The sequence below is a fragment of the Bombus pyrosoma genome, linkage group LG16, assembly GCF_014825855.1.
Source record: "Bombus pyrosoma isolate SC7728 linkage group LG16, ASM1482585v1, whole genome shotgun sequence".
NCBI lineage: Eukaryota > Metazoa > Arthropoda > Insecta > Hymenoptera > Apidae > Bombus > Bombus pyrosoma.
In genome coordinates, this window is record NC_057785.1 from 3,507,407 (window position 1) to 3,533,549 (window position 26,143).

Below are 26,143 nucleotides of genomic sequence, written 5' to 3' on the forward strand. Positions count from 1 at the left end.
TGCATCCAGTACACGTAGAGAGTTGGGAAACGCGGGATGGTTCACGAGGGGATGGCTGTGGGAGGGCGACGGTGGTTCGTTACACAGTGTGAACCCCTTAAGTGTGGCAACAGCCAGGGTAACGCCTACCAATCTGCCGTTTGTCCCCCGGACCAAGCTACACCGACCCTCCACCGCGCCCAGCTTAATTCTCCCCGGCCGAGAAATGAAGCTTAAAGCCGAAAATGAATTCTAAAAAGCGCGGCTGATGAAAGCGTGGTTGGTTGGTTGGCTGGTTTGCCGGGGGTGGCCACCGTCGATGGGGGATTGCCTGGCTGTCGTAAATCTGGTTGAAGCGTCGCGGATGGATTATAATTTCGACGTGACCGAACTCGCGATAAATCCGACGCTTCTCTGTTTTTTTTTTTTTTTTTTTGGTTTTTGTTTTTGTTCCTTTTTTTTTGTTTTTTGAGGGGGCGGTTGCTCTTTGTTTTTTCGCGAGTTCTCGGGGATCAGAGATTTTGGGAATTGCGGAGGGTGGGCCAGGGAGGAGGATTTTTCTTTTTAACGTTGGTTGGTTGGGTGTTTGGTCGAGAATGCTTGGAATTTTAAGTCGTTGGAGACGAGGAGTTCGACGTGCAAGTGGCCACAGCCAGCGAAAGGGTTCGCCCCTTTTTTTAATCTGGCTGTTCCCTTCGAGTTTGTGTGGCCCCCAAATGGGTTTCGCGTTGGGACAAATATTATCAAGGTATTTGGTTTTAGTGTTATGTAGTTTTTAATACCTTTTGTGTATTCCACGTTTTTTTTATCGACAAAGTATCGCGGGTGGGCATGATTTTTGAAGAGTTGCAAACATAAAGAAGAAAGGGAGGGACAGAGAGATGAGAAGAAGAGGAATTAATCGAAGCAGTTTAAGATTCAACGCTTTTTAATCAATTGTAGGATAAAATATGCATTTTTGTATCTTATTAAATACTTCAAGAATGTCGGTTATTATATTACATTCTACTCATTGTAATTTTCTCTTCTTTTCCATTAAAATTTTTCTCTTATCCTGCTTCCATTTAGAATAAATTATTATATTTTTAATCTTTTACAAAACTCCATAGACCAGAAAAAGACATACTTTCGAGAGACGTGTATTTTACACGTTAGGCAACTGACGTGGAAATAAAAAATCAACAAATGTGAACTCGCCATATTTTTCCTCTGTGCTCTGCGATTTTCAATTTTTCGTTGATCGACCCGTGAAACAATGCGTCGAACGTCTTCCTGACCATATCCTCCTGCAATTCTTTCTACTTTTCTCTCCTACCATTTCTTCATCATCGAACATGGAATTGTTTCTCACGCGGGAGATATTTGACAAAAGTCTGTCCAAAATTACTACGACAGCTGTCTTTACCTGCCACATAAGGCATTTTGTATGCAACAATTCGATAGTTGACCGAGCATTAATCGTCACAGGTGATTCACGACCGCACGTAAGGATGATGAAGAGTTCTTGAGCCAAGTTCGAAACATCGATCCGTGGACCTATTTTCACTCGTGTTCGGGCTTTAACGATGAATGATCATCCAGCTTTCCTGCACAAAAACCAACCCAACCTCTGCAATCCGGTGAAACTCTAGAAATATATTTGCGAAAGTTGCATTTTTCGCCAACCAAAAGGCCTATCGTTCGTTGCAGTAACCTTCGTCTGAATTTACGCCTGGTTGGCAACTAAGTGATTGCGGATTTTGTCAATACCAGCTAATGACAAGATCCGCAATCACTTAGTTGCCAACCCAAATAGCCAGCAACAGATTTCACATCGAACTCGAACGAATGATATTTGGAATAATTTTTTATGATGCAGTTAAAAATGTACGACTGCGTTAATCAACATCGAAGACGTTCATCGTCGAAGACCACTAACAATTGGATGGTGAACTTTTATGCAAATTTGTATCTTGCTCGAAGCTGCTAAAATTGTAAAACGAATTAGACGTGTGGGATGTAAGTAGGAAATTTATTAAATCCGCCGAATGTTACAGTAGCTGGTATACTTTGAATATCATATTATATTTTTGCACGTTATACGCAGTACGTTTGTTGTTGCAATTTTCATTTTCCTGCAAACAGCTCCATATTTACCATAAGGCGCGCTGCGCGCAAGCTGCCTCCTCGCTCTCTATGAGGCCACATTTTGAAACTTAATTAGGCGCTTAGGGCTTCCTAATTATTAATTAATCTAATTCCTTCGAATTTCACGTTCTTTCCAACCACTCGCCAATAAAAGCGTATATAGATAAAAGTATGTACTTGAGGAAAATCTGATCAGCTACGAGCTTGATCGTGATTTTTCCATCGAATCTCTTCGAGCTTCGTTCAACTGAAACGCCTGGAACAAAATTCCTTAAGGACCCTAATACGCGTTTCTTCGTTATCCTTCGGAAAATCGTGGAAAGTGGTTGATTTGCGAATTTCCAAGGCTGCAGGTTCCTTTGGAAAAGTCGACGGAAGCGCGAAGAATCCCCCAAGCACGCGTTAATCCATCTGACAAAAAGATAATTCGAGGCTGGTTACACCGTGTCGAGGAAGTTGAAAAAGTCCATTAGTATGAAAATGCGAGGTAAGGCCGCGTTCGAATAAATGCCACGGCTAGGTTTCCACGGGTGCAACAGCTTTTTCCTTGGGTTTCCACGGCCGTCATATCGCCGGCACGAACCGTGATTTCTCAACTTATTTTATTTAAACTTTTATAATCCGCGAACGAAACGTGTTTTCTTATGTTCGTTTCGTTCACAGGCTGCACCACGACGGATGGTTTATGTCGCTGGAAATTGGATCAGCCTGTAGGATAATCTCGTTTGGCTGGTGTTAATTAGAATTCTGATCTGGGGACATTTTCGCATGAAACGACGGAGAATTAAATAGACCGGTCAGCTATCTTTTGTACTGTCGTTTATTTATACAGCGCACCTTAAATTTCACCCTGCCAACCCCTCTATATTCTGCTCACGGATATTGTTCAAGGTTGTTAAAAAAGTTTACTAGATCGACAAGTTAAATTCCTTATGAAAGAATTAAAATATACCGCTGTACCACATTTTTTCACATTCTACATTCTTAAGTTTTCGTTGACGTTCATCGAGTGTCGAGTCGACTGGTTAGCAATTAGTATCGTATTGTCATAATGTTAACATCGATGGAAAAATTCAAAAGTGATAGATTCGAAGCTTCGTCGTATTAGTTCTTCTTTTTATTTATTGAATTAATTTGCGGAACTCTTCAGGACGATTAAATGGATATTTCGGTATTTTTCTTGAAGAACGTCTTCAGATTCGATCAATCTCTCAGCTATTTATTATCCGGTTCAAAAATAGTTTGCTCGAACTAGAAGAATACACGTAACCTGATAAATGTGGAGTGTTATTAAAAGATGCCTGCACGATGCACGAGATCGAATTGTATCCAACGTAGAACATTTTGCTTGAACAAAGATGTAGCTTAGCAGACACAACGCATTGTCAAAGACTGAATCTCTAGGTGTGCAAGATCTCTGGGTGTAAAACTCCGATTTTGTAGGACTTGTAGCGTTCGAAAATTTCTTCCTACTGCAGAGTATTCTAGCTAATAATAACATGCAGAGTACTAGAACGAATTATTTCTAATTGACTAGCAACAGATTCAAGAAATATTCGCTCCAAAGGGAACGTTAGAATTATATAGACTAATAGTTTATTACGATATTGTAAACGCTTCGCTTTTTTTTAAAATTTTTGTACAATTGTGAGACCTAGCATTCTTTCATGTTAAAAACAGAATTGCACAGTATAAATCGATTGGAAGATATTGAAAGAAGTTGCGAATGAAAATGTTCTATTAATCACGTGAGAAGTCTACCGACAGTAAGACTGGTGCACGAATAAAAAGATTTATAAAAAGAGTGGTACCAAATCTTTAAGTCTAAACAAACAAAAAAAAAAAAAAAAGGAAAAATGTTTAAACTACATTGTCAGGACGTTCATAAATATTTTCCTCGATTCATCCTCACTACAGGGTGCCAATTGATCATCGTTAAATTGCGTTAAATTGCATTTACAGGAAATTTGAAAATACAAGATTGCACAGATTGCACGTAATACGACAAAATGTATGAAACATTCAAAGTACAGTACTTTCTGTAACACTCGGCAGGTAAAACAATCTTCTACCAAGGTTCTACGTTTTCAATTATATTCTCGAAGATGTGAGTCTGCATAAAAATCCGCAGTCTAATTATCATCAAAGATCATAAAACGGCGTTAAAGGCATCTGGCGATTCCAGGGTTTTCAATTTGCGAGGTTTGGCGGCTTTCTCCTGATGCTGTGCGCATGCGCGTCTGTAGTGGCGCGCATGCGCGTCGACAAAGGCGCGCGGAATACGGCGCCGCTGCGCTGTTCGCGCGGCAGAGCCGCCGCGGCTGCGACGCCTTGCACGCGCCATTCGACAGTCGTTCGTTCGAAACGGCGCGGGCCGGTTCGTTCGCTCTTTCGAGATATTAGCGGCCACGCTCTCGACAATTTCGATCGGTAAACCGTGGATCTCCATCATCGGAGACGCCTGGCTGACGATCCTCGAGCTGAATTCTGCTCTATGAATCGAGTTGCTCAAGTTATTGAAATTCCACCATCTTCGAGGCGTTCTGTTAGTTCATTAAAAGTGAACAAAGCCGGCAATTCTATTATATCGACGACATTTGAAAATTCGTGAGATAAGAGAAGAAGCATTGGAAAATTGTTCATTGAAAATTTCGATAGTTTGGATTTCAAATCGTTGCATGATATTTTTGCTTGCTTTACGTACCACGGAATTTAAAAAAACCGCTCACTTTCATCGCCCGTAAAGATGAATTCTGCTCTAGCAACAGAATTCCTCGAGTCCTTGAAATTTTCATATCTCCGAGGAATTTCAAAATTGATTAAAAGTTAGCGAAACTGCCGATCCGTTACGTTTACGGCATTTTACAATTCGCGAAGGAAGACGAAGGTCGAAATTGTTCCAGATTAGTTCGAACATTCGAATAGATTAGGATTTGGAAAGTTCAACGTTCGAATTTACAGGATCGGATAGCGTATTTTTAGAATTGCAGCTTTAATTAGATAGAAGCGTCTTAAGAGTTTCTCGACAATGTTTTTGCTGCGAGATCGTAGGTGATCTCGTTGCTCGATTTTCGTATGCGGAATTTTAAAACGATGCCAATTCCTCCTGCCGATTTTTCTCGCTTGTAGTCCTGTTGGAAACCGGTGTCGCGTTACGAGTTCCGCGGGGGCGGCGTAGAAAGAAAGTCACTCGCAATCTTCTAAAGCACCGAACGATCACGAAACCGAGGCAAATCCTTGCGCTGTCCACAAATTCACGCTCGTTCGTCGAACAAGCTGCTTACGATCTTGTAAATGCCGCGTAGATCATTCGATGGATCTGTTGCTCTATGCAGCTGCAAAATTTCGAATTCCTGTCTTTTTCTTTTTTCTTTTTTCGAGGATATTTTTCTGGACAAAATTTCATAGAATTTTTGTAAAAAGATCCAATGTAATTGCATAGCTTTGAGACGAATTTTCGAGAACAGACGAACAACGAGAATTTCAATGTTTTGTGTTTCGTTGTTTTATGTTCATATTCTATGGAAATTCCGAGGATGAACCACAATAACAAAACTCTTTTCTCTACAACATCTCTCGGGCAAACTGTCCAAAAAGATCTTCCAACTGTTTTATCAATTCTTCCCAACATTTATGTTGTTTCTTTTTCATTTCTCTGGCAAAGACAATAGAAGAATATTGAAATTCTGGTAAATTTTGCACGGAACCTTGCAAAATATCCCAAGTGAGAACTCACGCGTTACGACGATTCTGAAAGACCGCAAAAGTTTCTAATATTTTTCTAAACAAACCGCACGATTAAAATCTGAGGAGCATTTATTAGCAACAACTCACCAATCTCCTGCTCCATTTTTTTTTCAATTTTGTCTCAATATCTTAGACATTTCAATCTACGTTTCTTCTGTGTCTATGACTAAACCGCTTTCCCTTCCTCCGCGGAAAATATTTCACTACTCTGGCCAGTCCCTCGCACCATTTCTTCCAATCCACCAATTTGCAAAAAGAATGACAAAAAACAGCATCTTCCCTCGCTCAAAAAATTTACACCGAAGATTTCGTACAAAAATTTCGCAAGCTCACAAACTTCCCAACACCTTCCATCTCTCCGCTGAAACATTCTCTCCTTTTTCAACCCGCCCCCTCCCCGAAAAGACACTTCAACGATCTCGCCCAATCCTCTCAGCATTTTTCCTCGGCATCTGAAAAAAAAAAAAAAAAAAAGGAGTGAAGATGGCAGAAAACCGCGATTTTCCTAGCTTCTTGTGAAAATTCGGACCGAAGATTCCGCGCGTATGTCGTAGATATATCGAAGGAGGAATCGAAAAGGCGTGGGCCCGCCTTTGGTCGCCGCGACGCCAGCGTCGACGCTAGTTGCAGCGACGAAAAAAAAATGAAAAAAAAAAAGAAAAAAAATGCAAAGTAGCTTAGTGCCTCCCACGCTTCCCTTGTTGACAGCGGAGGTGGGGTGGCCTGTTGTTGGTTCGGTTCATGGCGACTAGTAGTTTGCCAGTCTGTCAGCTTCGGCCAACGCGGCGTCTGCACGGAGAACCGCGCGTATCTCTCTGCTTCTTGGTCGCGATTCGCATCCGCAGGTAAAAAGAATCCATCGCGACCATCGATATCATCGTTTCATTTTCTCCCATCTCCTTCGCACCTCGGAAATTTCGCTCGAGGATCGATCCCACAGACACCTTGTTCGAGGGTTCCGCGATCAAAGACGATGGAGTATCATCTTTCCGTTGAGTGGACTGTGTTGGGAAATTTTCGAAATTCCAAGAATTTGAAATATTTGAAATGTTTGAGTCTGGTGCAGTGCCGCAGGTTCGCAGATATGTCGCACCGTTTGTATTTAGCCGCGAGCTTTACGATCTTTCAGGGCATCGATCTTCGCCAAGTTTTCGCTATTGTGAGTTTCAATCGTCGTTGACGTGTGATCGTCGCGTTCCTCCGTAAGTAAAGTAACGCAAAATCCATGGAACGTGTTGAACGAACCTGTAGAAATCTCCAGCATTCTTCAATTTAAACGAACATTTCACAGCTTCTATGGATCTTTGCGTTGCATCTGTTACCGGTTTCAGAGTTTTTTAAACGTAGTTCGACTTGTTGTAAATTCAATTGGATCAATCGACATCGATCGTAAGGAAAGAAGGTTTCGTTGTTCTTCTATCTCTTTGTTTTCTAATTGTGCAATTTTTAGTCGCCGCTATCTGTCATCTTGTAAATGATAATGTTATATCCCAATAGTTTCGTATATTTCGAAAGTTTCGTCGATGACGGCATCACAAAATTGAATAATTCAACCGTCGCTGGACCGCGGATTTTTTTACGTCTATTGAAATTTTAAAGCCGTAAAAACATTCAAAATGCATGTGTTATACGAAAACACGGTACCTGCCGCAAGTATTCGGACAGTTCGTGCGACGTTTTCTGTCCGATCGAAATCGAGTGCCTTCCACTGCTCTTATTTGTTTAATTGCTTCCTTTTAATTACAATTTGTTAATTCATTCGTATCATTCGTGTCTTGTACGATATAAATATACAGCATAGAGTAAAGTAAAGTTTGTCAGAAGATTTTAATAAAAATAATCTTGTTTCTTATAAGAGATATAAATAACAAACGTGCAAAGTATAATAAATTAAACGTGCTAAAGCTTATGGCTGGCAGCGTGTACGAAATATAGAAAATACGGGAAATACGTTGAGCGGTGTAACACAGTCGGCAGGAAGAAAGAGAATCTTCGCGTGGAATCTGGAAAACTTGTAGTTCCTTAATGGCGTCTACCTTAAAAAGAGGAATTTGCATAAAAATCCTTAGTCCACTGGTTTGTTGTGGAAAAGAGTTGGGACGATCGGCCGACAGCAACCTTGGCGACGTTACGTTAAAAACGACGATCTCGCGGAAAGATCGAGCCGCCGCAGCTTGCTCGTCTTCTGTCGTCGATTCAGTCAAATTCCCGCAGTTATTTCCACCTTGCTGCGTGCTCCCTTCACACAAAGCTCCGACTCAAAGCTCCTCTTCTTCGAATTCTCCTCTTTGTCTGGTAACCGGTGGCAGCGACGGCCGAGAGAACGTGAAAAAAGGACGAAGGAAAATGGGAAAAAGACGCGGTGGGTGGGAGGGGCAGTGGACGTGTTTTTAAATTGGACGTGGAAAAGCGAGAGGGATCGATAGGGTGAGGGTGAAAAATAGGGGCGGAGAGACGCGGGACGGCTGTGTGTTGAGCCGGGGGTTGGTGTGTGCATCAAACGCGGTCGCGGCTTTCAGAAAATAATTAAAAATAATTGAAAAACACAGCGTGTCGCCGCGCCACCGCAAGACCATTGTGTCTTGCTCGCTGCACAATTTCCTTGCCTTTCCGCCGCGTACCGTCGCGTGCTTTTCCTTTCTTCCGTCGCCCCCCTCTGCTCTGGTAATCCGCGAAAACAAAAACCGAATTGTCGGCCGGTCAGAGGCTGCAAGGAAGCTCGTGCAACTAACGAGAGCCTTGTGACTCCTCGTTTCTTCCACGCTCGCTCCCGGTGCTTTCTGCTTGCAATTCTCGCCGAACAACGGCTGATTAATCGCAGATCGACGCACAGGGCCAGTCTTCGGCTACTTGGCGATCTTCGTCCTGAAGCTTCCTCCCACGCGTCTTTCTTTCGCGTTCTATCGCCAAGAGATTCCACGATCCTACCACGAGATAGACACAGTGCTGCGTTTTCGATTTGGAACACAGAGGACACACTGTGAGCGATTTTTGATCGCCCGGACGCGACGATTTTATCGGAGATTCCAAGGGACAACCGGTCGTCTTATTATCATCTTTGCGTAGAATAGTCGAGAATAGCCCGTGTCTAGCGCTGTCTTCTCTTTTGTATCTTCCATTTAGGCTACGTTGCGTTATAGGGCAACGTGTTCCAAAGGTGGTACAGACGTTGCATGATCGCGGCGAGAAATTTCGGCCAGGTACGATACTCGGAAATAAAGTATTTTATTCTGCATTTTGCATTTTATGGGATAACAATCATCGATTTATTTGATATTCGTTTATTATGTGGTTACATTGGCTTGGCAACTAAGTGGTTGCGGATTTTGTCATTAGCTGGTACAGACAAAATCCGCAACCACTTAGTTGCCAAGCCAATATATCAGGTCGTTCAAAAAGTTTCTTCTGCTTTATAAGGAAACAATGGATGCACATTTTATATTATTTTATCGAATTACGTGTGATCAGTTTTGTTTTATCAAGATAAAAATCACAGCGTTCGATAGATTAGGTTTCATGTTTGTATAAAGACGCGTCGTTGTAGAAGACGTGTCTGTGAAAGAAAGACATTTTCCGGACAATCTAATATGAATACAAATTTCCTTGACTTATTTAAACCGAAATTATCGTCACCTGTGACCTATATTAATCGAGCATCAGGAATCCGATAAGAATTATATTGAAGTGTCTGAAGAGAGTTGAGAGGTTAGGTTCTTTTTTCAAACGGAAGAAAGTTGGAAAGGAAGAAGCGTGTTAGCGACTATCAGCCCTAGGTCCGATAGTTGATGAGACATTTTGTCTCGTTTATTGAAAATTTTCTTCGCCTGGTGCAAAGTCTTCGCCGATATTGAATTCCCAATTTGTTGTTAAACGAACAAAATTCTCGATAAACGATGTAAAACGTCTCGTTAAACGTGAAATTTATTATCTACTAATACGCCGGTCGATACATTGTTCTTTGCAACTCCAGTTCTTGCCAACTTTTATCCGCAGTTGGACCTTGCAAACGTCCTTATCTGTACAGCGAACGGTCGTATTATCTTAAACCATGAAAAAAATCATGCAACTTTGTATGTGACAGGTTCTTGTGTAATTTCTTCCAATCAATTCCTCGGTCGTTATCAATGTAAAAATTGATATAAAAATATCAAATGTTTAATTACGTTGCCTAGGCGAAAGTAGGCTGAAACATTCTCACAATAATTAAGGTTTAACCTTTAACCTCAAATTCCATCATAGCGAAAGGGCTAATAAAAGTTTCATCGAATCGAACATCTACGAAGGACGCTTTTTTTTCTACTCTGTTTGCGATTTATTAATCAAACTCTTGACGCCGTAAAATTTTCGACGTCTTCGAATCTCATTTATATCGCCGAAAAAATACACCGGACGTTATTCGATCTGTGTTGTAATGGCGGCAGCGTTCTTTGGCTAAATTTGTCATAGCGAAAGGGTCGATAGAAAGCTCATCAACGTCAGACCATAGCCAGACGGGGAACAATATCCGTTACTCGATGATTGATTAATCAGAAAATTAGAATTTTGACGCTACCAAATTGTATTCGTTCAGTGCAAGAAAAAGTGCAGGTTATTTCCAAGTTGTAGCGTTTGTAGGGCAGTTTCTCTGTAGCGGACGATTATTAACAGATTCTGCGAGCGACTTATCGAACACGAGCCACTTGAAACGAAACGTCTAACACGATCGAAAGATTTAAACGAAACCAGACTTGCGATCTGACAGACACTCTAAATACCAGATCCTTCGAAACCCTGAAACCTCGAAGAAGGTGTCGTCCAGGCTTAATCCTTGAGAGAACTGATCGGTTAATCGGGAATATTGAATTCAGTTGATGAAATCATCCCGCCCTGTGCCCTGTGCGAAGAGAGCCAATCGAGGGAAGAACGGAGGAAAATCGGTTGAAGATCGTCCGCGGCAAATGAGACGCTAGTAAACGATAGTGGAGAGTGAAATGGGACTTCCGGCGAGGAGATTTCTCGTGATTCTTTTGCTCTTGCTGGCGCTGGCACAGTCGAACCTCAGCCAGAGGCAGAGGAGACCTTATCATCCATGGAACAGAGGTAACTACCACGAATCTTTGCTGATTTATGCACCTGTTGAACCTAACCTCACTCTGTGTCACGATCTCTTACCGACCAATCTAGGTATTTGCGTTGAATTCCTGTTTAAATAGCGAAATTAATGTTACCAATGGAATAAAAGATTTGCAGCCAGAGGAATATCGATAAATAGGCTGCGGATTTTCGTGTGAATTTGTATGTTTGAGGATATAATTACGAAAAATGGTAAGATTTTTGTGGGAAATTACTTTACCGACCAGATATTACAGGAAACATTACGCTCAGAATATTGTATATATTTGTCTCATATTATGCGCGTTCTCAAATGTTGTACGAGCGCATAAAAATCCGCAGTCTGTCGATAAGTCAGGTTTTCATCTTTTGTTTAGAAATTGCATACTTGTATGGGGAATTTATATTTCTGTAATGAAGATACTTTACGAAAAAGTGGAAAATTGTAGCTGGAAATTTGTTTCAGGGTATCTTAATATACGTTTCGAATAAAAAATATTCGAGTTCGTCGGATTCATTTCGTTAGAATCTAATCGTCTATTAAATTCTTGGAAACATTTTTGTAAAGCTCGATGTTAGTAAATCGTCGAAGGGAATACCTTGTTCAGAGCCCTCTCTTCTCTTTCTAAGAAAGAAAATATTCGTTCGAGTAAAAAATATTGGATTTCGTCATATTCATTTGTAAATCGTTCATTAAATGCTCGAAAGGAGAATTTTAAGCTGTATAGTGAAGGGTATTGCTATTAATGTATTCGACTGCATTATTATATAATATTATAAGGAATGTTGAAGAAAGGATTATATTGAAATGTGATTGACATAAATAAATTACGAGTCGGTAATCAATAAGTCAGTCGAAGTTTAACGCTAATGAAGTAAATTTAAATATTCATCTCGTCACATAATATCGAATTATAAATCAAGTTGAATCAGTAATGTTCTAATTAATATAAAAAGTTTCAATAATATAACTACAATTATACCGTCCAAATTCCACTCCATCTTACGTATTATGCATGTGTCCCATATTTGACAATTTTGTTTGCATAATGTGAAACAGTTTTACGTGCATAAATATCAGCTGTCTATCGATGAGGAGGATCGTTCGATGTGATATTTTTATGTTGCATAATAAATGTGTGGAGACCGATTGGATCTGACCTGAAATGAATTTTCAATGGAATCTGGTTGAACGGTGGAAAAAACTGTTGTCGGATTTGGTTGTTCCATCGTCAGGGTTAGCTCCAGAGCGAAAATCTCACTTACGTTCGTTCTCGAAATCGTATCGTGCGCCTCCTCGCATTATGCATTAATGAAGAGCACTCGAAGGCGTCGTCGGTATCGATTGCGCGGCCGTTTGTTCCCTAACGCGACGAAAAATCGCGTGAAACGTTTCCACGAAGGGTTGCACCAGGAATTTTATCTCGCCAACCTAACACGATTCGATTAAATTCTATTCAAAATGATTTTACGACGTAGATATAACTCTGACAGACCTTCAGATTTAGTGTGGAGTGAAATTCAGGCGACTTAAAACCGAAGATAAAATTAACCGGGTCGATGTCAGATTAAATTGGAATTCTTAGTTGTTGTGTCTATCGTAGCTTATTCCACGCATAGCTCGAACCTGAAATTTACGATATATCAAACCTGAGTTAAACGTAGCGTATTTGAAATTGTTGCTTACGACAAATCGAATTAACTTAACCCGCCCATAAATAGCATTCGATTCACGTGAAACTAATTTAAAGGTAACCTAGACCTTAAACTTAGCGCACAGCTTAACCCAGTTTAGGCGAACGTTGTATCAACACGACGCTTCGTTTGCCATATTCTTTTCGATCGACCTACATTATCGAATCTGCATCTTGACCTTGCGACTCTGCAAAGGAATTCCAAAAACTTCGCCCGATACCTTCCTCGTCGCACCCCCCTCCCCCCAACCAGATTCTAGAAATTGTAAAAGGTGTCGAGAAACCGAGATATTTTTAACAATACAACGAACCACTGCTCGGTCCTTAGTAAATTAAATTACGAGTTAAGCTGAGTCAAACGAACGCTTACCCGAACCGCGAATTAGATCGAAAGAAAAATCGAAGCTCGAACCTCCATCTCGAAGGAAGATTCGCTGGAAATTGCGTTAACTTGCGTTACGAAAGGGGACAAAGGCTGGCGGAGAATCGCGCGAAACTTAATAGAAATATCTCTGGTGAGCGCTGAAAAGGGGGTTCATTATATGAAAATGACGACATACACGAAAAGAGCGGGTAGCGGGCGTCTTTGATTAATGTAAGGCTCAAAGCGAACGGAAGGCAGATGATGATGATTTCCACGACTTTTATAAGCCACCGGAGATTCGCACTTGTCATCGACAAAGCGTCCACTGTTTAGCGTCGTTCAACCTGACGATAGATTTTTCTCTACCCGCCAACTGCCCCCCACTCCTCGCCCATCCGCCCTATCGGTGTTCTTCTTTCCACTAGCATCCCCACCACTTGTGCCGCGCTCCAACGTACTCACGTTTAATTGCATGATGCTAGGGGCCGCGATGTATTTTCAGGGTAAACCCTACGCTGTTGCTCTTGCTAAAAAATACGACAGCGAGAGAAAAGGACGAGGCAGCGGGTTAAACGCGTGGATGGTAGAACAAGGGACAGAGAAAGGCACAGGGAGGAAACAGAGGGAAAGAAAAGAGTCCTTTTACGAGCTGGCTGCGTGGCGGCCCGTGAATATCATTTTCGGGATGAAACAATCGCGCAGACCGTTGCTTGCCGCGTACAGGGCGTATGTACAGTTGCGTTTCTTTTCAGCCAGTGCACACATTCGCCCTCTGTACACTCTGTCTCGTACTAGCTGGTCGATCGTCCACGGCATAAATTATCGTTAGGCGAAAAGGATTCGCAACCGCGCCGCTGTTCCTAGATGAGCAACCGAATTTTCATGCTGTCTTCTTTGGCGTTTTTACGTTGCTCCGCGCGGCGGAGGCTGTCTAAAATAACTGGCGGCTTTAGCGCCCATTCGTGGGTGTCAGGCCAGCCTAATTCCGGAGGAAACGGGACAGAGTTAGGTTAACAGGCAGTCGATTGATTATGGCGGTACAGAAATTATGTACTTATGTAGTTTAAGCGTGGTCAGGTTAAAATAGGGAAAAGCAGTTTGCAAAGGACTGTACAATAAAAACTTTAGGAAAACAGTGAATTAAGAGTTGCGCGTAGAGTGGCTCGCGAATATTTGGACATCGTGATGTGCCAGACGTTATTGTTGCGCAGGTATGTTTGCTTATAACAGTCAAGTGGCTGACTATGTTTTAATGCGTTAAAGTAGATATCGTAGTTGGTAGAAATTAATTAGTAAATGATAAAGTTGGAAATTCTTGAAAATTCAGATAAAGTGTTTTATTCTATCGATTGTATTTTCTTATTGTCCTTTTTCTAAGAGATTTTTTAATCGTATTATTATCTACGCTAATCTATTCGCTATCTGAGACCGTATAAGGTTATGGTTACAGTAGATGTGTATTCCGATGAATGTCGTTCTGAGCAATGACTCATTTAAACGTCGTAATGTGTATGCTCATAAGAATCTGAAGAAAGATTGCATCTACGAAAAGTAGTAAAGTCGTATATTAACTCTGGCCATTTTGTCTTTAGCTTTGTCTTAGACGTAACAAGTCAATTTAACACTGCGACATCGTGCGACAAGTCAATGTCGTCATGTCGTAGCGGATTACGTTTTGTCTTTTCTTTTTTTTCTTTTGTTTGGCCCCTGGATCTTTTTTATGTTCAGTACAACCTAATCCTCATCCAGCAGGATAGCTCTGAAACGTTCATCGTGCAAAAGATAATGTTTACACTAATTTGTATTACTGTGAAGATGGCGTGAATTGCTGCTTGTGACATGATTGATTAGATCACGTACGATCTCAATCACGGTGGTTTTTCAGTGAAGAATAGATTGAATAATTGTTCTTTGCATGCATCGCATAAACCGTATATTTTATGTTAACGATATCGGATGAATATGTATTACGATTCTGAAATCGGGAGGAAGAATTAACGTTTTACTCTTTGAAATGCCGATACGAGATAAAGGGGAGGAAATTGAATTATTTTCTACTTTTAATACGAAACTACTTTAATACAAAATAAAATTTACATCATAAGAGGGAACCGTAACATTGTAACTTCACATCTACGTTTCACGCGAGCTACGTCGAAGTATTTCATGAAAAATAATTCAGTCAAGATCGAGAATAACGATCACGGCCGCGAATGAAGTTACATGACAATCGTAATTGTGATTCTGCCAGCACTGTGATAAATGATTATTAGTGTTCATGCATACCGTCTCTTCTACATATCATATACGAATATGATAAGATATCTTTCACTCACTTTAAAGACAACACATCTCGAATTGCCGAGATTGTTTAGCTGTTGGTTCTCGCTGCTCTCACGCCATCTTATCTGGCGTCAGAATTTCGCGACTGCTTGTCACGGCGAGTTATTGTACTATTACAATATTATACTATTATGCCATTATATCATTACCATGACTGGTGGTTGGTAAGTCAGTGTTGATAAAATAGGCGTAATTAATACCAGTAACTAAAAACCTATCGATAACCAAGGACCGAAAAGTAGAGTTTCTCGAGTCAATTGCGTGTACAATAGAATCTCGATTATCCTAAATGACGCGACCGCGGGCGTATCTCGGATATAATTCGAAAATTCGGATATTCGAAATTTCGGAAAGGATTTTATTATATTTTGGTAAATCGTACAATAAAACGAAAATATTCAATTAAATTAAATTAAATCGAAAATATTTTGACAATGTTACATTGTACACGTATTTAGGTTTCTTAATTATTTAATCGGTCGAAAGTTCGATCAATAGCTCCCACAATAGACTATTTACGCTTTCATACTGTTTGTGTTAAAATTGTTTGAAAAGAATGAAATTAGAGTAAAGTTCAAAGCACTTTGGATAATACGGCACTTGGCTAACCTCAAAATCTCGAATTCAGCTCCTAAATTTTTGCTTCAGGTAATACAATCATATTAGGTTATCCCGAAAGTTGTTTTCGTTTTGCAAGGAAATAGTAGATGCGCAACATCTTCTGTTTCGTATTATTTTTTGTTCTATTACTACAGAATCTACCATAATTCGATAAAATAATACGAAACGAAACACGTTGCATCTATTATTTTCTTCTAAAACGAAAGCAACTTTCGGGATAACCTAATACTATAAACTCCATCGATAACGCTTTGACCAGTGACTCGACATTTTCCATTATCGAATAATTCGAAGAAATAGTCCTTCATTCGGCATTATTCGTCGCCACATTCCAGTCATCGTATCCCTTAAGTTCGAAGACATACGTCCACGAAGCGTAGTTTCATAGACACGCATATTAGAGACGTGGCATAGTTCTCTACACGTTTCTGTGCTTTGAGCAATGTAAAACAATGCCCGTTCTTCTTCCGCGAGATAGCATCGTGCGTTCGTCACGATTTTCATTCGCCGTGACGCCTGCTACATGACATCGCTAGTGCGAGGCGTATATTACACCGCGTCTTTCTCTGTCGGCTTCTCTTTTAAACGCAGGCTGCCCTAGCGATCATAGCAGAGTCGGCAAACAGGCGAACCTACGTCAAAAACCAAGTCGAATATGTAAAATACAATTTTTTAGCCGACTGTGCTAGGAGAAAAGGAAAGGCTATCGTGTTTGGCTTTAACGTATGTGTGTATGTACGTACGTAGATGTCTCTGTCTGTGCTTACGTTTGTGTAACTTAAAAACGCTTCAACCGATTCAAACTTTGCAGGTTTCAATCGATTCGTCACGGCAGTGCGTTATAGGTTATGTAGGAATATCGAAGAAAAAATTGAAGAAAAAGCAAAATGACGGGAGATATAGGTAGAAATGCGAAAAAGACGTGCATGCTGCGTCGTTAAATCGCTGAATTCAGGAAAGCAATGTGTCTACCTTTTTCCTTATTACGTACAGCGTACTCACGTGTAGGTTTCGTTTCGGCGCGAAGAAAAATTAAACTAGAAGAGAAAGATTCAACTAAATGAATATTTTAAGAAAACAGTACCTGACAACCAAGTTAAAACTGACCAAAGCTAAAAAAAAAAGGAAAAGAAAATAAAGAGCTATACGTATGTGCTTTACTGAGAAATATGTATTCAGATATTTTTAAGTAAGTGACGCAGCTACGGAATTTAGAGTAGTAACGTTTAAAATAATGGCGTAGTCGAACGCTCGCAGCATTTACACAGTCTTATCGTCATTTTTTCGTCGTCAACTTTTAATCGCCATCGTGACGATTTTTAATCGTCATTGTAATCATTTTTAATCAGTGCGAATGTCCGACTGCGGCATTTTGTAGACGTTATTTATTCTCTAAATTCTTTATAATTGTATAAATTAATTATGATGTCAGCTACTTGCAAAATATCTAAATGCGTACTTGCTCGTATTCCTGTGTCAAACACCTACATATTGCTTTCTTTTCTTCGTATCTTCGGCTTCGCGTTGTCGCGTATCATCTTTTTTTCAAATATCGAGCTTTGAAAATTTTGTCAAATACGCTTGAATTTGCCTATGTCCGAGCTAGACGGAAGCAGATAATCGGCAGGAAGTTATTTTACCCGCGAAACTAAAAATGGAAAACGTAGAATAAAGTTTGCTCGCAGGATTTGCAAGGAAGCAATATTTTCATTTATCAAATACTTAACGTAACATGTTCAAATTTTACTTTCCGGGGAACCAGGTCACAAACGGAAAAATTGTATTCCACGCTCTTTACTTATCATTTGCGCGCGGAATAATTTGCTTTTTGTTCATTTATATTCAGTTTGCAATCAGCTAAGTTGATAAATATCAAAGTAATGTTCAAATTAGATTCCATCGAAGACAAGACGACGTATTAAGGATTTATAAATGAATGAATAAATGGGAAATATAGGTTAAATCTTTACAAATATTAATATTTATTAATGCAATACAATATTTATATAATATCAATATTTATAAACATATATTTTGTTCACGTAGAATTATTGCCTTATCGATCGTATCATGATTTCTAGGGCATTGCCGTATGTATAGTTATTATTGCAGTTTCTGACCAAGGAATTAATTAAACAAAACGAGAGATATGCGAGATATCCTGCGTTCTTCTATTCTATTCGCTAGACCTTGACGTTTATCAAAATCTTATCTTCACCACTTATCATATATTTACGTTGACGTATATTTATTGTTGTTGTTTCTAGCAATGGTTCCATTATTTGCACAAAACTTTTCCCTCTCTTGACGCATCTTGCACACTGCGTGCGATATCTGTCTTCATCTACTGCTAATCTGTCTGTAATTTAAGCATTTATCTCCCGGTTTTCTCGTCTTTGAAAGTGGCACTTGTTTCACTCATCCTTTCAGAAGTTTCTATGATACTTATATATAGTTAACGGTATATTATACTAAGGAACTTTGTGTTCCTACTAATTGTTTCTTTTTGGTATTTTTGTACGCGCACAGTCAATACTTTCAGGCTAATGCACTAAGATACTTTGTGTTCCTACAAATCGTTTCTTTTCTTTTTCTTTTTGGTATCTTTGTACGCGTACAGTTAATACTTTCAGGACAATGAATATTAAATAATTATATGTAATACTAAGAAACTTTGTGTTTCTACAAATTATTCTTCTTTCTTTCTTTCTTTCTTTTGGTATTTTTGTGCGAGTACAGTCGATACTTTCAGGACAATGAACATTTTTACCAGTTAATTGATAAATTACAGCGAAAAGATACCGAGAATTCCTTTTCTAAATTACGTCGATGCGCATTCTTTTTCTATCCATTCTCGTGATCTCGAGTATTTACTTTGACGAATCACAGAGCCACAAAGAAGCTTAGATATAACCCTCGCGATTCCGATCAAAATCGAAGAGCTTGTATCAATAAGGAGGCAGTCGCACGTTGTCTAAACGTACATTGAATGGGCGAAAAAGTAGTACGACAAGCGTAACAATCATATTCGAAGTTTCACACTCAGGAGCGCACAAGTTTACTATTGGGTTGGCAACTAAGTGATTGCGGATTTTGTCATTAGGTGGTAATGACAAAATCACTTAGTTCAGTAACTCAAACGTAGACTCCCAACACTTGTCAGAGACATTTCAAACTTACTCCTGCAATCTCAACCATGCTGGGATTCTGTTGAAACTCTGTTGCAATCTCTAGGTTTGGATGAAATCTTCCAAGGTTTGCGGAAGTTTGTAGGCCTAATCTAAGTCAGATTTAAAAGTTACCAATTTCCAAGAATGTTAAGAATGAAATAAAATATTCCAAAATTCAGTAACTCGAACGTAGACTCCCAACACTTGTCAGAGACATTTCAAACTTTCTCCTGCAATCTCAACCATGTTGGGGTTCTCTTGAAACTCTGTTGCAATCTTTAGGTTTGGATGAAAAGTTGTCGATCTCCAAGAATGTTAACAATAAAATAGAATATTCAAAAATTCAGCAACTCGAACGTGAACTCCTAACATTTGTCAGAGGCATTTCAAACTTTCTCCTACAATCTCAACCATGTTGGAGTTCTGTTGAAACTCTGTTGCAATCTTTAGGTTTGGATGAAAAGTTGTCGATCTCCAAGAATGTTAACAATAAAATAGAATATTCAAAAATTCAGTAACTCGAACGTAGACTCCCAACACTTGTCAGAGGCATTTCAAACATTTTCCTGCAATCTCATTCAGATTGAGATTTTTTTGAAACTCTGTTGCAATCTCTAGGTTTGGATGAAATCTTCCAAGGTTTGCGGAAGTTTGTAGGCCTAATCTAAGTCAGATTTAAAAGTTACTAATTTCCAAGAATGTTAACAATAAAATAGAATATTCAAAAATTCAGTAACTCGAACGTAGACTCCCAACACTTGTCAGAGGCATTTCAAACTTTTTCCTACAATCTCATTCAGATTGAGATTCTCTTGAAACTCTGTTGCAATCTCTAGGTTTGGATGAAATCTTGTAAGGTTTGCGGAAGTTTGTAGGCCTAATCTAAGTCAGATTTAAAAGTTACCAATTTCCAAGAATGTTAACAATGAAATAAAATATTCCAAAATTCAGTAACTCAAACGTAGACTTGTCAGAGGCATATCAAACTTTTTCCAGCAATCTCATTCAGATTGAGATTCTGTTAAAACGCTATTGCAATCTTTAGGTTCGGATTCGATCATACACAGTTAGTTGCAATTCGCTATAATGATTTTTATATCGTTGGAAGGATACGCAAAGCGTAATCGTGCAGCTCGTCAGATCGAAAGAGATATATCGAACTGCGGTAGTTGATAGCGAATATTGATGACACCTTGTCATTATTTCCGAATGAAAAGGACTTCAATCCCGTGTCCGTTCGTATTCCAAGCCCATTGAAATCAAACTGCGAGATCGTTCCATTAACGGACGTCGTAAATTCTCGTTGACACGACGCAGCTTCCAGCTTCGATCGACAGTCACCCCCTTCAACCGTTTCATCTTTAATACCTTTCAACCAAGTTTTACGAACGATCAACTCTCGATTCGAAGAAACAGAGAAAAACGACGAAGCAAAAAGAGAAAGAAAAGAAAAGAAGGGGAAAACCATTTAACATTTTAACAACGAAGCACGTCAATTGTTGTTCTAACTGAAATTTGTCTCATGTACAAACAATCCTAACATAATATGTTCTATTTGGCATAATCACGCAGCAACTTAGAAACATAAAGTACGAATAAGTGTTTCAAATAGCACGTAATTTATGCACGGCGGTGCCTTTCCTTTCTTCTTACAATTCCCATTTCTTCTTCTGTCTCTTCAGTCTCTTCCTTTCTTCGTTTCATTTCTTTTTCTTTCCTCTCCTTGTTCTCCCCCTTTTTCCCTCCTCTTTCTTCCTATTCTTCCTTTCTTCCCGCATTCAGTTCCCTTTTGTTCTTCCTTCTCTCTTCTCCTCTGCTTCCACTTCCACTCTGTGCCCACCAATTCGCCATTCGTGTGCCGTACGATACCCTGGCTATTCAACGAAAGCCACACAAACTCCACATTTTTCATGTTCGCGGTAAGAGCGGCTCTAACAGCAAAGTTTACGAAATACCAAGACGATATACTCTTTGCTTCGCAACTCGCGTCCTTTCTAATTTGCTCTCCGCGCACACCACCGTGTCATACGTTCCGCGTTCTCGCTATTTCTCCAAAGATTCGCAACTCCCTTTGTCAGATCGAACACGAGCGCAGCGACAATTTGTCATTTGCCGCTTCGATCAAACTTGTTTAAGCAGCAAACAACCTCAAGTCCAAGTGAAAACCAAGTCCGTGAACCGACGTTCTTGCGTAATTCTTTATCGCCACGTTTAACGACGCCTAATACCTCGACTGATCGCCACGCTGGTTGCGAACGCGACAGAACACGAAAAAAAAGAAAGGAGAGAAAAGACGGAAGGAGATAAAAAGCTGAGCTAGCGTGTAAGACGAGGTCGTAACGCTAATCCGGGCAGAAGCTTCCTTATTATTTATTAATACGTTTACGATTGCGCGATAAAACAGAGCGAAGTTGAGGAACTGCAACGACGAGCCTAATGGCCGACAAACCAGCAACTTCCATAACCGGCGTTAACGATCGGCTTTGTTTACGCGTTCTTCCTTCTAACCATCGCCCCCGCGCCCGGGATAATTCGATTTGTCGCGGCCAGTTCCCTTCTTTTACGTGATCGACGTTCACCCTTCGTCACGTGCCGCCCGGGCATCGGTTTTTCATTTGCCACGGGGCAACGTTGGGTGGCCTGTTGCCTGCTGTTGTCGGGGCGGTTGCTTTCGGTAAAACAATCGGCGCGCCCTGTTCCCAGAATCTCCTTCAGCAGGATTTATTAGAAGCTTCGTCCAGCAAGATGGCAGATATTTGTTTATATTGCTGCACCAGCCTACACATTGTTGCAGCGGGTTCTGCAATTTTCCAGCAATTTGAGCAAAGGAAAATCGGCTGGGAATCGATCGAGTGACTTTCGTGGGACGCGTTTAACGGGTTTCATAGCCGACTAATATTCATCGTTGGCAACTAAATGATTGCAGATTTTGTCATGAGGAGGTGGTAATGACAAGAGACACGAAAAATCTCTGTTATTTTCAATTTTCTGAAAACCGTCGCCGACTCAACGCAGCGTAGTTTCTTTCGGTAAAATAAAACGTAAAATAAAAATAAAAAATCAGCCGCATACTTGGCCGGCCATAAACCGGTGGTCACAAATTGGTCGCAGTTATTCGCATAAACGCCATACGAGTAGATTTTTCCATGTTTCTCTCTCTCTCTCTCTCTCTCTTTCTCTTTCCCTTTATTTAAGTCTTGTCGGTGTTTTTCCTTTTCCTCTCTGCCCGCGATTTTCCTCTCTCCTCTCGCGCAGTTCTGGCGAATCCGATGGACGAAGCCGTGAAATCTGGGTTACCCGTTCTCCGGAATAATTAACGTCGAATGATCGTTTTTATTAGGTCATAAATTTTGTAAATACCGGTGAAAAATCTACCAGCTCTTGGCCACTTTTCTGTCCGTTTATAAACGCTAGGCAATTTAACGATCCAGCTGGCGTCGTTTCTGATCGACGATAGTCGAAAGTAATATCTTGGCCTCTCGTGTTCCGCGTTATCAAAACTGACGGAAGTTAGCTTGTGTTACGAGTTCAGTTTCAAATCGATCGACGCGATTCTCACATCGAATGATTTGACTAACTATAGGAAGATTAGGCGTGCAGCTCGTATTAGAACCTTTTTGACGTAGCTTTAAGCGTAAGCTTCTTCTATTAACGCGGTGTGCAACGTGGGCCGAGTTTAGAGCCGTGTCGTATTTTAGCCTGTTTCTCAGGATTTTTCAAAAATGTACAAATGTTCGTGGTTTTGCTTATTAACGCGTTTGCCACGTTAAAAGAGTTCGACGGTCGTAGGATTCGGTTAGATCAAGTTTGACGCTAGAAAACCGCAAATCTCTGTGATTAACGGAACTACCGATAGTTGACACGAAGCTATTTCTGCCAAAACCAGTGAAAATGGCTGGTTCGAAAAATACCTAATAATAGAATATTTGTATGTTTATTGATTTATTGCTTTCTTACAGAAGCAATTCCATGTTATGTAGCACATTTTTGCTATTGGTAATCCATCTGGGATCCCTGAACGAGGGTTGACACATTTATAAAATTGTAGAACCAGTCGTTTTCACCGCTGTGCTATTTCTAGCGTTAGCATCTAGCGATCCAGCGATCGATCCGCAATTTTCCTGACAACTGACATCGTCGTATCGAATGATACGCGGTAAAAATTTGAAAAATGTGTGGCAAATTGTAAAAAACGAGGAATCTGGTTAATTGGGGTTCGATAAACAGATCGCAGCATCCTTTTACACTTGGACAAGTACCAGTCATTTTCACTGCTATTGGTATTAGTAGCCTGGATACAAAATTATTTTCAGTTTGAATACATAAAGAACAAAATAAAATTCGTTCTATTATTCTTTTAGTTATCGTTGCGAGAGTCGTTACACCATTGCGGAAAAGAATGTAACGCGAAGTAGGAATTTTAAAATAAAATTGTAAAACCAGTCAATTTCATTGGTGTGGTAGTTCTAATGTTAACACGTTGGTCGCCACGTCACCCATATCTATGCAACGGATATACTTCCTTGGAGGCCGTCACCCAAGTGTGGGTGACGCTCTTCTTGTTCGAGTTAATTAAATATAGGATATTACGTATAGGATATACAACATAAAAATATTAAAAACACATTATACCATGCATTTTATTAATTTATATTCTGCATAATATATTACATTGTTCTATATCGCGCGGTATTTGTTAAAACATTCCAAACACATTTGGGCTGATTTTGGGCACCTCGAACGATAGTCGTAGACTTCGTCATCGCTACTCTCCTCACTTTCAGATATATTTTCACGCTGTTTACTGAACATTTTCAGGATGAAAAAATCACTCATGTGCGTCTCACAAGTATGCTTCTCGACTAAATGAAAGATGTGAGATATCTGCCACGAGATCCCTCGGAATATTCTAGCTGGAAAGCTTGTAGCTTTCTCCATTTCAGAACTAAATAATCTTTTCTTTACAATGAATCGAAGGCGACAAACGATGAATTCCCGCTTGTCGGATTTGGAGCCCGCAGGAAACTTAGCCGAATCACGCTGGTCAACCAACGTGTTAAAGAAGTATGTGTCTGTCTGAATAGAAGCTTAATTTTACCAAAAATATCTAGCGTCTGTTTAATAATCGTAGATGCCTGTAGCTGGAACTGTAGCAGGTTCAAAGTTAAACCTGCAACAATTCCTTTAGGCTTGAGCGCGGGTCATTTGCCTCGTGGATTATTTCTCTCGGATCAGTCGAGAGAAATAAGTGGAAACAACGTGGATATTCGAACAATACTCGTTGCCCGGGGTGACCGGGTTGACCCCGGTAGGGCAAATCTGGTTCTGGCTAAATTAAGCGGCGGAAGGACATTCCGCCTGGTGAAAGAATAATCTTGCGGAATGTACGAAATATTCAAGGATCCGGCGACTATAATCGCGCTACGGCGGAGTAATTAAATCCTTCGCCGATTCGTTCGCCCGTGCAATATGCATGAGCAGATTTTTTCCCTCTTCTGTGGCCCGAAAGGAGAAGCGGAATAAGAAAAAGGCGACGAATAAAAGAAAAACGTAACGGGCAAAGAAAGCATAAATCGCGTTTTTCCCTTCCCAGCGAATAATCTCGGTGTATGCTGAGAATTTCCCGCGGTATTTAAAATGTAAACTCTTCGGGGCTGCAGAAAGACAGAAAGAAACAGACATTTTTCCGTTGGACTTGCCCTTTCTCCACGCCACTCACCCGCAAACCGAGTCCTCAAATCATCCAATTAATCGACTGCCGATTATTTCGACCGATTTATTTCCTAAACGATAATTTAAACGATGGTGTGATGTTTTGAATAGAATTGTCAGATGTAAAATGCAAGGCAATTGGATAATATCGTTTTATATTTATGAGATGAGATATACCCGCTGTTACTGGCTAAAGAGCATTTCTTTTGGCAAATTATAGCTGGCTACCAGCGACGTGTAATTGCGTTACTTCATAAGATACCGGAAATTCGTCGTAGAATATCGATGAATTCCTCGATAAATTCCGACCGAGGCAGGGAAACTACGTGGCTGTTAGTAAAACTTAGCGGATCTAGCGATCTTATTGCAATTCTTAATACTTCGCTGATTTTTCTGCCTCCTTGCAGAATATTAGCGCCGACTAATTGGGAAAATTGTTCGATGTAAAAGAGAGGAAAACGGCGTGACTCTGTTCTCAGAAGAATTTTATCACCTGTGTAATCGATAACGCGCCACTGCATCTGTGGGATGGTTACGTCCACGTTTTAATCGCAACGACCAGTGATATAATAGAAGACACGACTTTAAACTACACAATATTAAAAAAAAAAAGGTGAATAAGAAAAAAAGTAGCTGCAAATTTTTTAATTTGCCTAAATTTGGATCCCGTCTACGCACACGAAACCCTATCAAGCAATGCAGCGTCGTTAATTTTATTTCGATCGACTCGTAAGTCTAACGCTTAATTCCACGATGTAACCTAAATCTGTAAGAAACTCGTCAAACAAATATAGATTTTACGAAATACGTTAATACCCGACGTGAAATTTCCATAGAAAATCGAAGGCTAATAGCGGATGAGCATAACACGCGCCTTACTTATTCATGATCCTTCTTTTGACCTGAATGTAACTGGTTATTTTCGGATATCCGAACATACTCGACATTGCCAGCCTCCTCTGTGTCGGAGTACACTTTGTCGATAGTTTTTGACGACCGCTATAGCGTCCCTCGTCGATCCAGCAAACGAGAAGAAACTTCTGTCTTATCGTTGCTCGACGTTATGAAAAGCCAAATTGACTGCCTGCACAACCAATGCAGAACGTTCATCGAGGTATTAACCAGCCCGGAGACTATTTAAGTTACAGTATCTCGAGCCTCTCTTCCCTTTCGTATCCGTTCTTCCGTGCTGTTTTCCAGTCGATACGAGCAAATTGTTTCGCCAGACGACGAAGACTATTGGCGTGGAACGCCTGGCAAATCCGATCGAGTTGACAAGTTTTGCAACCTCCGTC

The 26,143-nt window shown here is 40.3% G+C and overlaps 1 protein-coding gene and 1 long non-coding RNA gene across 32 annotated transcripts in view; one reads left to right on the forward strand and one right to left on the reverse strand.

Annotated features, from left to right (window-relative positions):
- LOC122576586 (basement membrane-specific heparan sulfate proteoglycan core protein) overlaps nt 1-26,143 on the forward strand; it is a 182,669-nt gene that overhangs the window by 81,436 nt on the left and 75,090 nt on the right. For 5 of the 31 annotated variants that reach the window (XM_043747110.1, XM_043747112.1, XM_043747114.1 and 2 more), the window contains exons 1-2: nt 6,573-6,698; nt 10,701-10,932. The exons of 25 other annotated variants lie outside the window; for them this stretch is intronic. In XM_043747110.1, coding sequence (XP_043603045.1) covers nt 10,824-10,932 — 109 coding nt within the window. In that variant the 5' untranslated portion in view covers nt 6,573-6,698; nt 10,701-10,823. Of the gene's footprint in view, nt 1-4,435; nt 4,537-6,572; nt 6,699-10,700; nt 10,933-26,143 lie in introns of those variants that run through there. One more of the 31 variants, XM_043747111.1, reaches the window with a different exon arrangement.
- LOC122576591 lies at nt 14,318-15,397 on the reverse strand. Its single transcript, XR_006319806.1, has 2 exons — nt 15,339-15,397; nt 14,318-14,761 (listed from the first exon to the last, which is right to left on the reverse strand). It is a non-coding gene; the product is annotated as an uncharacterized LOC122576591 (long non-coding RNA).